Here is an 11,523-nt window from a genome sequence, read left to right on the forward strand (position 1 = left end):
AAAAAAATCTCCAATTAATTTATTTTTTTAAAAAAAAAAAAAAAAAAAAAAAAAAAAAAAAAATTCTTTTTTTTTTCATAAATACTGCACATTTACATTTTTCTCCTAAATAAATTCTGGTAAATAACATTTCTGGTAAATAGTCCTTTAAAAAGTGTTTTTTGATTATAATTTTACTATTAGTAGACTAGAAGACGTGGATATGTTGTCATTCTTACCAGTGGCGGCTCGTGGGTTTTAAAATAGAGGAGGCACACTAATTGTATTGGTCTGGGATCCCTGCCGATTATTATTATTATAATTTGCTTAACCACTTTAAAATGGCTTTTTGGTTGCTTTTAGTCAGAAAACATAAAGACAACGACATACATACAGCAAGATAATATAACTTCACTTACCTGGCCTATCACTAGAAGCAAACATCCATCCCTTCTTAAAAGTCTGTGTTAAGAGAGCTGCCTGTTGCGCCATTTAATTAAACCGACTGCTGTAGCCTATATCCAGCTTAGGCTGTTTTCCCTAAATTTGTATATATACTGTTTGAATGACAGCTTGGTAAATCTGTTGGCGATCAAATATTCAACACCGCTACTCATCATAAGTACTTGGTACATTATCAGCGCAGCGGGAGATGTTCAAACCAATATCACGTAATTTACGTCTCTATGATGATTGGTTGATGTGTTGATGATTGGGTTCTTTTCGCAACACTCCTCAGCGCTGAAAGTGAACACTCGATGCTGATTGGCTAATGTTTTTTACCAACGGAGGCACGAGAGCTCAGTGCTCCCCTGGCCTCCCCCTACCCTTCTCTATCACCTAGCGGTTGTAATTACATCAGCAGAATTGGCACATTCGCGAAAGAAAAGCGGCGCTTTCACGTTATGGTATTACAACGGTGAAATTACAAACAAAAAAATACACATTCTGAGACATGAACTGAAATGAATTGTGAATTTTATTAACATTAAATAATCCTCCTCCCATCTTCACCTCAAAATTATCGGGAAGCTGTGCCTCCCCTGCCTCCCCCGACGAGCCGCCACTGATTCTTACACTATAATACTGAACTTTGATTTCAGTAATTTGGACTATGAGATGGACACTTGATTCTTGCACTTTATGTTGCACTTTACTTTTGCTTTAAAAAAAGGATTTCATAGAAATTTGGATTTCATTTGGTTTAATAAAATAGTTTAATAAAATATTCTTAAGTAAAATTGTAGATTTTTTTTGTGTCAAATTAATCGTTTAGATTAATCGATTAATCAATAAATTAGTCGATAGATTAATCAAAATAAAAATAGTCGTTAGTGGTAGCCCTAATATTTATATCACTTCATATACAATTCAATCACAATGACTCACTTAACAGTGACTTGCTGCCACCTCCTGGTGGTTTTAATTTCACATTTAAAGTCACTTTTCATTTTTTAAATAATTTCAAATATCAGTATTCAACATTTCATGTTTAAAATATCAAAACATTATTTATGCATTTGTAACTGCAGGTTAAAGCATTCTATGTCTCTTTAAGCTGCATTGACATGTTTAAATATCTAAAAGCCACTTCATATGCAACTTCTGCAAAGATGAATTTTATCGATACTGATTTCATTTGTTTAGTAACAGCCTAAATGTATTATTATAATTGACTGATTAAATGTAAGAATTTGACTCAAAAGATGATGTACACTTTTAGAAAAAAATGGCTTTATAAAGGTAAAAATGCCCATAAAAGGTAAAAATCAATTTAAACTTATTGGAAAAGATTAATTTCGATCACTGCTGTGAACTGACCACACAGAATATGAAGAATATCAAAAACTTCAGGAGTTCCGCAAAATATCGTCTAATTATCGTTACCGATAAAATCCCATAAAATATCGAAATATAATTTTTTGTCAATATCGCACACCCCTAGTACTGACAAAATTATTTGCAACGGTCGCTTTGTCACGCCCAGTGTTTTTTGTTTTTTTTTGGCTAGTAGAAATTATGAATGGCCGGTAATTAAAAAAAATTGTAGCCAAATTGGCTGGTTAGTAGGGGTGTGCGATACTGACAAAAAATTCTCGATATTTTATGGGATTTTATCGATAATGATAATTAGACGATATTTTGTGGAGTGTGTTATTGTGCTGGTACCTCAAGGACTGCCGAAGACAGCTGACTCCTAATGTTTTTAATATTCGTCATATTCTGTGTGGTGGTCAGTTCATACTGATAGAAATTAATCTTTTCCAATAAGTTTAAACTGATTTTTGCATTTTATGGGCATTTATTTTTTCTAAAAGTGTCCATTATCTTTTGAGTCAAATTCTTACATTCAATCAGGGAATTAGAATAATAAGACATTTGAGCTGTTACCAAGCAAATTCAATCAACACAGAAGCTGCATCTGAAGTGGCATTTAGATGTATTTACACACATGTATTTTGTTTAATGCAAGACATGAATGCATTTAACCTGCAATTACAAATGCATAAATAATGTTTTGATATATTAAACATGAAATGTTGAATACTGATATTTACAATTATTTAAATAATAAAAGATACATTGAATATGAAATTAAATCCGCCAGTAGGTGGCAGCAAGTCACTGTTAATAAGTGAGTCATTGCGATTGAACCGAATCATTTAAATGGTTGATTCATTCAGGAACGAAACACCGTCATGTTGCTCAGAGACACAAAACAGCGCTGTGGCTGTATTCGGAATGATTTTTGTTGGTGAAATAGAGAAAAAACAAGCAATATGGTGTTTAAAACGTAAGTTTCTTAATGAACTTATTGTTTATTGAATTCAATGTCACATTTGTAATCATGGTAATTTTTGGAGAAAAACGGCACTCTTCGTGTGAAATTGAATAACTATATGAAGCGGTATAAATGTATACATTTTCTGCTATCATGTCTTGAATTTGTGATCATTCTAAATGGATTTTAATAGACTGAATCATGCAGTGAAAGAACGCACTCTAAATGCGCACACGCACTAGTCTAGACTTCACGTAATGTATGTGTGCGCTCTGTAGGGATGTTTTGAATGGTTTTTGCAAAATACTCGATAATGTCAAATCGCACATCGTTAAAACAACAATTACGATATTATCGCCGACGATATATATATCGCACACCCCTACTGGTTAGTGAAAAAGTTCATTTCAATCCCTGGTTAGAAAGCATGAAGATTGCGCTGTCAGAATGCCAGTCTGTCAGTCAAATCCAAATCAAGACTCAACCCATAGCAACGCATTATAACAACGTCTCCGAAGGCAGTTAAAAGTAAACGATAAATTACTGAGTGATTGTTACAAAAGTGAGCATCAAATACACTGAATACGGAAGCTCAAACGTGTGTGAAGAGCTAGAACAGACCTCACTTTTTCTCACGCATCACACACGCACATTTGAGCCTCTTCTTTTCCTGCTATTGTGTGACAATTTTTTTCCAAGTTAAACCAAACTTTTATTTTGACGGGTTGCCATGAGGACCTAAGTTTCTGTGTTTATGTGATATGACGATAGTTTTTCTCAAACAAAACAAAAAAATGCTCATGACGTGACTCTCAGAGCAGTTCTGGGGATGTTGTTCATGTGTTTATGTCCTCATTTAGTGATGCGACAGAAGCTAAAATCACCGCGCACGTCACACGTGCTTCACACGCCTCAGCGCCATTCGTTCACACAGAGACACACAGAACATGCAGGATTCATATTTACATGGTCTTTTTCTGGTTTAATAACCACAGACACTAGTTCACTTCACAATTTAAGTGTACTGACCTACTTTGATTTATTCATCCAAAATTGTACAAATTTAGTGACATTCCACGTTATACTGTCAATTCCATTTTTATGACTGGATTCCATGATTCTTTCAGCATTTTCTACATCGTGGAAATCCAAGGACCCTACTTTGATTTGCTACGATTTTTTAAAAATGTGTTTACACCTGTTTGCTATGTTTCATTCGATTTTGCTTGAAGCCTTAAGTCGACTTTCATCTCGTTTTTCTGAATAAGGACACATGAAACAAAAATGTGATTTGATTTATGTTATACTGATTTATTTTATATTTATACTGACTTATTTTATTTGATTAGGTGTTTGGTGTTCAAGTATCTGGCTATAAGATGGCCATCCCAAGTTCAAATCATGTGGAGAAGCAATCAAGAGAACCCAAAATCAACTGAAGCCGTTTCAAGCACTCTCTTATGCCAACGGCCTGATGCAGCCTGTGCCCACATGGTGAATAATCTCACCCACTGTCTGGAAAACACACCTGCGCAGTTCTTACGTAAACACTTAACACGCTAGCAGCTGCATGGTTTCAATATCAGCTAGTCAGTGGGTTGCCTGGATGACTAGTTGACTGTTCGTTTTCAAGGAAGCCTTGTATATTTCAGCTGGTTTAGGGTTCACCTGACTCTGAGAAGATGCTGTTTACAATGACACATTCTTGTGTTCAAAAGCAGCTACCCTGTACATTTATTAAGATTCTTCAAGTTGAAATTTCATGGATCAGTTCAGTGCTTCATCGGGTTTCATCAGCTACTGTTAACAGTGACATTTCCTCACCTTGTCAAAGACTCTGAAAGCTTCTCGGATTTCCTCTTCACTGTCCGTGTCCTTCATTTTCCTTGCCATCATGGTTAGAAACTCTGGGAAGTCTATAGTTCCGTTACCTGTGGACAGACAGTACCATGTTGTTGCCATTTACCACAAGATTAAATGGAAATGAAAAAAACTTCCACCAGTGCATCTGCATGAGGCTGTAGACTTTTAGTCTAAAATAAATGTGAAAACTTTTGTAAGCTCATGTCTAGATCTTCCAGAGAAGTGCTCGTTCTAGAAGCCAGCTAACTTCTAAACAAAACCTTGTTAACTGGTGGACTGATATAAACATCCAACAAATCAGAATGGATTTTCTGACAGCTCATCATTTTGATGTGTAATGTGTATCAGGTGGTCCGTGAACGGTCTGAGGGCTCTCTATGGGCATGCAGACTGAGGGTGAGACCAACCATCTGAGCACTTTGGACTTACAGGGTGATTCTAGCCAGCGTTAATCTACCCTCCTGAGAAAGACACCTCCTTGTGGACCTCAATGAGAAGAACTGGACAACCCTGATCTAGAGGGTGCTGTACTGTACTTCGCTGCTACATAAGAAGCCACATAACTTTACCTGACTAAACTAAAGCACTTATTGTATCAAACAGAAAGGATAGCAGGACTGTGGAAAGTTACGTGTTTGTAGTCTTACCATCAGCGTCTACCTCGTTGATCATGTCCTGCAGCTCGGCCTCAGTGGGGTTCTGACCCAATGAGCGCATCACTGTGCCCAATTCTTTGGTGGTAATGGTGCCATCGCCATCTTTGTCGAAAAGTGAAAACGCCTCCTTGAATTCTGTTTTGAATTACAATCATGTAAGTACAGTACATGTATTTTTTTGAAGTCCAAGCAACTCTTGAAACAGAGGGCACAATGCATGTTAAAGTAGCATCTATAAGCGCTATTTTTGTTTCATTCAGATATGTTTTATGTAGTACAGTTTCATGAAGCTAAAGTCAGACCATTCTGTTTTTGCTTCAAATTTCAGAATTATACAATCTAATTTCAATCAAAAACTGCTCATGCTGCATGTATGCAGCATCTTTGGTTTGGGTTGTGATTAAAATGCAGTGGTTGCCTCTAATTTTAAATGCAAAGAGCACAGGCAAAGCCTTTGTTTATATGAAGAGATTTCTTTTATTTGAGTTATTTATTTGATTTGGGATTTGTCTTAAAATTTCAGTTTAGTTTTTTTGTTTGACATTTCAATTTCACAAAGAAATGTACAGCATTTTGTCTGAGAAATAATAAAAGGACACCTTTTCATTTATAATTTGTCCTTAATCTCATTGTAAAAAAAAAAATAAAAATAAAAAAAATCGGAAGAAAATCATATTGTGAAATCAATATTGTGAATCGTATCGCATCGTGAGTTAAGTGAATCATTACATCCCTAGTTTATATAAAAAAAATACTATGTGAAAATATGGCAGTGGAATCAAATGAGTCAAGACAGAGATTTTAAAAACTGCAGTTAACATTACTTTTTCTATGACTAATTAACTGGAAATAAGTCAAGATTAGTGCATTGCATTGTGGGACACAGAAATCCATACTAACCCTAAAGCTCAAAGTATACTTTTTTTTAATGCATAATCTAGCGTACACGTACAGTCAAACTAGGGCTGCACGATATTGGCAAAAACTCATATTGTGATACGTGACCTTGGACCAGTCACACTCTACAAAATGCTGGGTTAAATACAACCCAGTGCTGGGTAAAATAGGGACAAACCCAGCAATTAGGTTGTTTTGACCCAGCGGTTTGGTTACTACCCAGAAGGTTGGGTGATAATGACAGGTATAAATGACATCTAATAAATCTATATTAAAGATACAAAAGTGATTTTTCTTTGTGTTTTGATGTTTGATTAACATTCACAACACAGAAAGCCTCAGGAATATTAAACAGCTGTAAACCAATACATACTGTTACACATCCACTTTCTTTCTCAAATGTTTCCCTTCACCTAAGCCATAAGCAACTGCGTTTACAAGGATACTTGCAGAGCACAGTATTACAGGCACAAATAGATGATCAGAAGTGAACAGAAATCAGTGTTCACGTGCATCTGCGTTGAACAAAATTCAATGAACCCATTATAATCAGTGATGCGGTCTACACTTGATGCGCCGTGGCACGACAAATCCCCGACAGTAAACTGATGCCAGGTTCTCTTTATGACGTACTGACACAAAGTTCAAATGATGGGCAACGCTTCATCAACGCTTCGTCGCGTCCAGTGTAGACAGACTTTGGGGCCGTTCACATGTCACGCCTAAAAACGCGTGGAAAACGCCAGCCGCGCCGCATTCTCCTACTTTCCAAAGCGCTCTCCTCAATGACGCGGAAGTGTCAACAAAGGATAAACAGATTTCCAGCAATGAAAATCGCGTGCAGTAGCTCTGCTACTTAAAATGGGCATCTCTGTACAGCTGTCGCGTCCGGTGTAGACGCGGTGTCTGTGTGTGAGCACGAAAACAATCAGTATAAATATAACAATCAGTAGTCTATACTAAACATCGCACATCCTGCGATGTGACTATCACGGATGCACACTAGGGATGTAACGATTACCGGTTTTACGATAAATCACGATAAAATGCCCTGACGGTTAGTATTACCGTTTAAAATTTAATTATCATCAAAACTGTGTTTGATTATCGCAATTTTGAAACCTCACGGTAAATCCTGTCCAGCCAGCATCAGTCTGACGCAGAAGCAGCATGCAGTGTTGTTGTTGTTTTTTGCACGAGAGGAAAAGACGGAAAGCAGTGACAGCGCTCGGGAGATTTTCCAGCCATCTAAGAGGACCAAATCGGTGGTCTGGTCATATTTTGGCTTTTACAAGAGTCCTGAAGGCAATTTAATCGAGGACGGTCACCCTGTCTGCTGATCTTGCAAGAAGAAAGTCGCTGCAAAAGGGGAAAACGCATCAAATTTGCTCAGTCATCTTCGTGACCACCACACACTGTTACATAGCGAATGCAAGGTAACTTTTAACTCAATACCAAAACTAACTGGGCAAATAATTGGACAAAAAATATTGATTAGAGATTAAATATTTCATTATCTCACTTGTTTAACGCAAAGCTTCCGTGAAGAAAAGTTTGCAGCAAGTGGCTTTGAGCCAAGACCAACGAACGTTCAACTCCTCTGATTTCATTTTCAATACAATCAAAAACTGAGGCGCAAGACGGCAAGCTGCATTTGAATGAAACGAGAGAGCTGCGTCCACGCCTCTGCAGTGATACAAGAGACATGCGGCGACTTCCAAACAGAAGTGAGCATCCCTATGCCCTACTCCCTTCGAAGGGCAGAGCCCTTGAAGTGTGTTCTTTGAAGGGTGCAGGATATTACTGTCTCGTATAAGCGTTTGGAACTCCCTCGGCGAAGGGAATGACTGACCAGATGTTACCTTGACAACGCTGCGCATGGGTGCAGCATTCAGCACTCCATCAGTTGTTGCAAATAAATATTTATTATTATTATTATTATTTTATTCAAATATTGTCTAATTGTCTTATTTACTATTAAACGTTTTCAAATGAAACTTGCTTACACTACCGTCTTAAATCATATTTCTATCACTGACGAAAAATGCTAATTGTATTCGTTTTTTTGTTGATTTTCAAATATAAAACTTATTGAAATGTTTTCAGTGTGTGTATCAGTTCTTTTTGAACGTTTTCATCTCATTTTAACAAAACCGTGATAATATTGATAATCGTGATAACTTTGGTCACTATATTCCTGATATAAAATTTTCATACCGTTACATCCCTAATGCACACATCGCGATATCAATGCTGAACGATATATCGTGCAGCCCTAAGTCAAACACATAGCCTTTCAAAGTATACTCTATTTGACACATGCAGTCGACACGTGCACTCTAGACATTTTCATCTTTGTCCTGTGTCTGCGCTATTTTTCTCCAGAGGTTATGACATAATATATTTGTACTCTCTTATACTAAAGAACAAAAATCAGGTAGTGTGCACCCTCGCGTATGCATATGCTTAACCTTCTTGCACATTTTGCAAGTTGGTCATCTAGGCACTCAGTGTATAAAGAAAATTTGCATACTACAAAAAGTGAAAATAGCACAGTAGTGTGCCAATCAGAACATAGCTGCTCTCTTGTTTAGTAGGCTTGCTGCAATAGACGGTGTTTTCGGTTATACCGATGTTAAGCCGCAACACCGGTTACATCATTTGCCTACCGCGGCAACGTTCTATGTTTCTTATTTATTTGGTTCCACAGTGTTTGCTGATTTTCAGTTTTATATACCCATTTAAACTTTGTGTAGCCCAAGTAATTTGTTATTTTATTTAGGCATACATGGTGTATTTTTATTTGTTTTGTTAATAAAAGTTCTGAGTTTGACGTTGTTGTTGCTTGAATTGAATCAACGTCGAATTGCCGCTAATTTGAAAATGAAAGTAAAATGTGCATGGCACTTTTACAAGCCATTTGAAAGTGAAGAAAAGAGGGAAACTCAAACATCATTTTAAGTCATATTGTGGCATTGTAGTGTGATAAGACCGATGTTACTTCACAGTGAATCTCAAGAAAGATCAGGGACAGTGAATTAATCTGTCAGCCCATCCTTAATGAAGTTAAGGAAATAAGAACATAACATGCTCTTGAGGTTGCCTGTGTGTGTGTACTGATGGTGCTATGTGTGACAGGTTTAGTGGCATTAGTGACCATTCTGAAGCTGACCATCAGAGTTCACTCACCAGCGATCTGTTCCTCAGTCAGCTGATCTGCCTGCATTGGAAAAAAAGAGGGAGAGAAAGAGGAAGTCAATCAGCTCAGTGCCACATCACTATCAGACAAGCTCCAGTTTTGCAGTGTTCGCACACACACACCTCTATCTAAATGAGTATAATAAAGGACATGCATAAAAATACCCCTTTAAAAATATCCACCGCAGTTATAATTAGACAGTGCCACTTAGGGGGTCATGAATGCGACACACTTAAAATGATTGCGCTTCTCTCTGGCACGGAGTTCATTATTCAATTATTAAAGAGGAGAGGATTCATCTGTACACGTGATTCACTCTGCGTGATTCAGCTGTGTCTTTTCTGCGAGGAGGCAGCAGAACATGCTCCCTAGTATTCAAAGGCAGGTGATTCATAAAGCTTGGAGCTTAAAATGGACAGGGTGTAAAATTATTTATAATGAAACAGCGGAAATGGCTCTGACTCATCCACATACGAGGTAATGACATAGGCTTTAATACATTTGGCTCACCATTTGTGAGATGAGAAAATGACTGATATAAATGTCAATAAAAATCTCAATAACAGGAGGACACCGCAAAACACAAGATACACACCTGGGCGTAATCAAATTTTGTACTGTAAAAGTGCAACAGGAAACTGTGCTGCCTAAATTACAGCATGGGTCAATAACACAAGGCTAATTTTTTTATTAATTATAATGAAATAATAATTTATCATTAATCAATTTAAAAATTTTTAAATGCAACTTACACAATTACTTGAATACACTTTTCTATGATGAGCGTATTTTAATTTCTATATTAAAAATCATTGTGATATTTTAGGGGGGGAAGAACTGTAAAAAAAAAAATTCAATTTCATTATCAGGACAGCTGCATCACCAAGAAAAAAGCATTTTTAAAAGAATTCAAATTTTGCAAAGAAAAAAAATTTAGTAGGTCATGTCTACTTAATTTTATTTCTTTGCAAAATTTGAATTGGAAAATAATTACGGAAATTCGAATGGTTGGGGGGTGGGGCGAGGTCGTGGTTTGAACGCTTGGTTGAGTGCATCAGACAAGACGACGACGACGAAGTGTTGCTGTAGCCTCAAGTTATCGCAAGTTATTACACATGCACCTGAATAATTATGTATGTAAATACTAGAGCCCGACCGATATGGGTTTTTTGGGGCCGATACCAATACTGATATTTGGGAGTAAAAAAAAGGCCGATATCGATATAGCGGCAGATATTCTTTGTGTATATTATAGTACAGTACCAGTAGTGTTGTTTTTGGCGGCCTGTTTTAATTTTAGTTTTAGTCTAGTTTTTGTGTGAAGCTGTCATTTTAGTTTTTATTAGTTTTAGTCAAGTTCATACTCTTTTTAGTCTAGTCAAGTTTTAGTCAACTAAAAGTCTGAGCATTTTAGTCTTATTTTAGTCAGAATTATCCATGACTATTTTAGTCTAGTTTTAGTCGATGAAAACTTGTATTTTAGTCTCTTTTTAGAAATGCAATTCTATTTAACCCAGTCAATATAGTATAAGTACCTAGTAGAATAGACTTATTTTACAGCTGGGTAATTTTGTTGCAGTAGCACGAGATAGCTTGATTTAAAACTTTGAATTTAATAAAAAATGACAAGGAGGCTAAGCAGTTAATAATAAATTAAGAACAAATAAAGAAATTACTAATGATAGCCCAAATTTAAAAAATCATGATAGGCCTACAAATGAAATATATTGCTTTTTAGCTTTTCAGGTAGGTCTAACACACAGTAGGGCTATTAAGATATATATATTTTTTTTTTTACCAATTATCCAAATAATGTTTAATCCTAGAAAGCTATTATTATCAGAGGACATGTGAGCATAACAGTTAGCAGATAAATGAATGAGAGGGCAGTGTTACCAGAGTTGCCCATTTACCACATCTTGTTACAGCACAGTAGGGCTATTGCAGACAGAAACAATACTGTACTACATAGATGTTTCCTGTCAGTGGACTTTGCTGTTCCGATGAGCATGAACGGTATATGAGTGGAGCACTCACATGGGCCATGAGCTACTGAGCGGAGCACACACACGCATAGAGCGGGATAATACGCAGAGCGTCACACCACGTGAAAGTGAATCCTGAGCGGTGAACTAATTTTCGGCAGC

The 11,523-nt window shown here is 36.7% G+C and overlaps 1 protein-coding gene across 2 annotated transcripts in view; it reads right to left on the reverse strand.

The window, feature by feature from the left end:
• LOC107561747 (calmodulin) overlaps window positions 1-11,523 on the reverse strand; it is a 38,766-nt gene that overhangs the window by 13,918 nt on the left and 13,325 nt on the right. For both annotated transcript variants that reach the window (XM_016246220.1, XM_016246221.1), the window contains 3 exons: window positions 9,367-9,397; window positions 5,272-5,415; window positions 4,586-4,692 (listed from right to left, as the gene is read on the reverse strand). In XM_016246220.1, the coding sequence (XP_016101706.1) occupies window positions 4,586-4,692; window positions 5,272-5,415; window positions 9,367-9,397 (282 nt within the window). The remainder of the gene's footprint in view (window positions 1-4,585; window positions 4,693-5,271; window positions 5,416-9,366; window positions 9,398-11,523) is intronic.

The sequence above is a fragment of the Sinocyclocheilus grahami genome, unplaced genomic scaffold (genome assembly GCF_001515645.1).
Source record: "Sinocyclocheilus grahami isolate Dianchi unplaced genomic scaffold, SAMN03320097.WGS_v1.1 scaffold790.1, whole genome shotgun sequence".
Taxonomy (NCBI): Eukaryota; Metazoa; Chordata; class Actinopteri; order Cypriniformes; family Cyprinidae; genus Sinocyclocheilus; species Sinocyclocheilus grahami.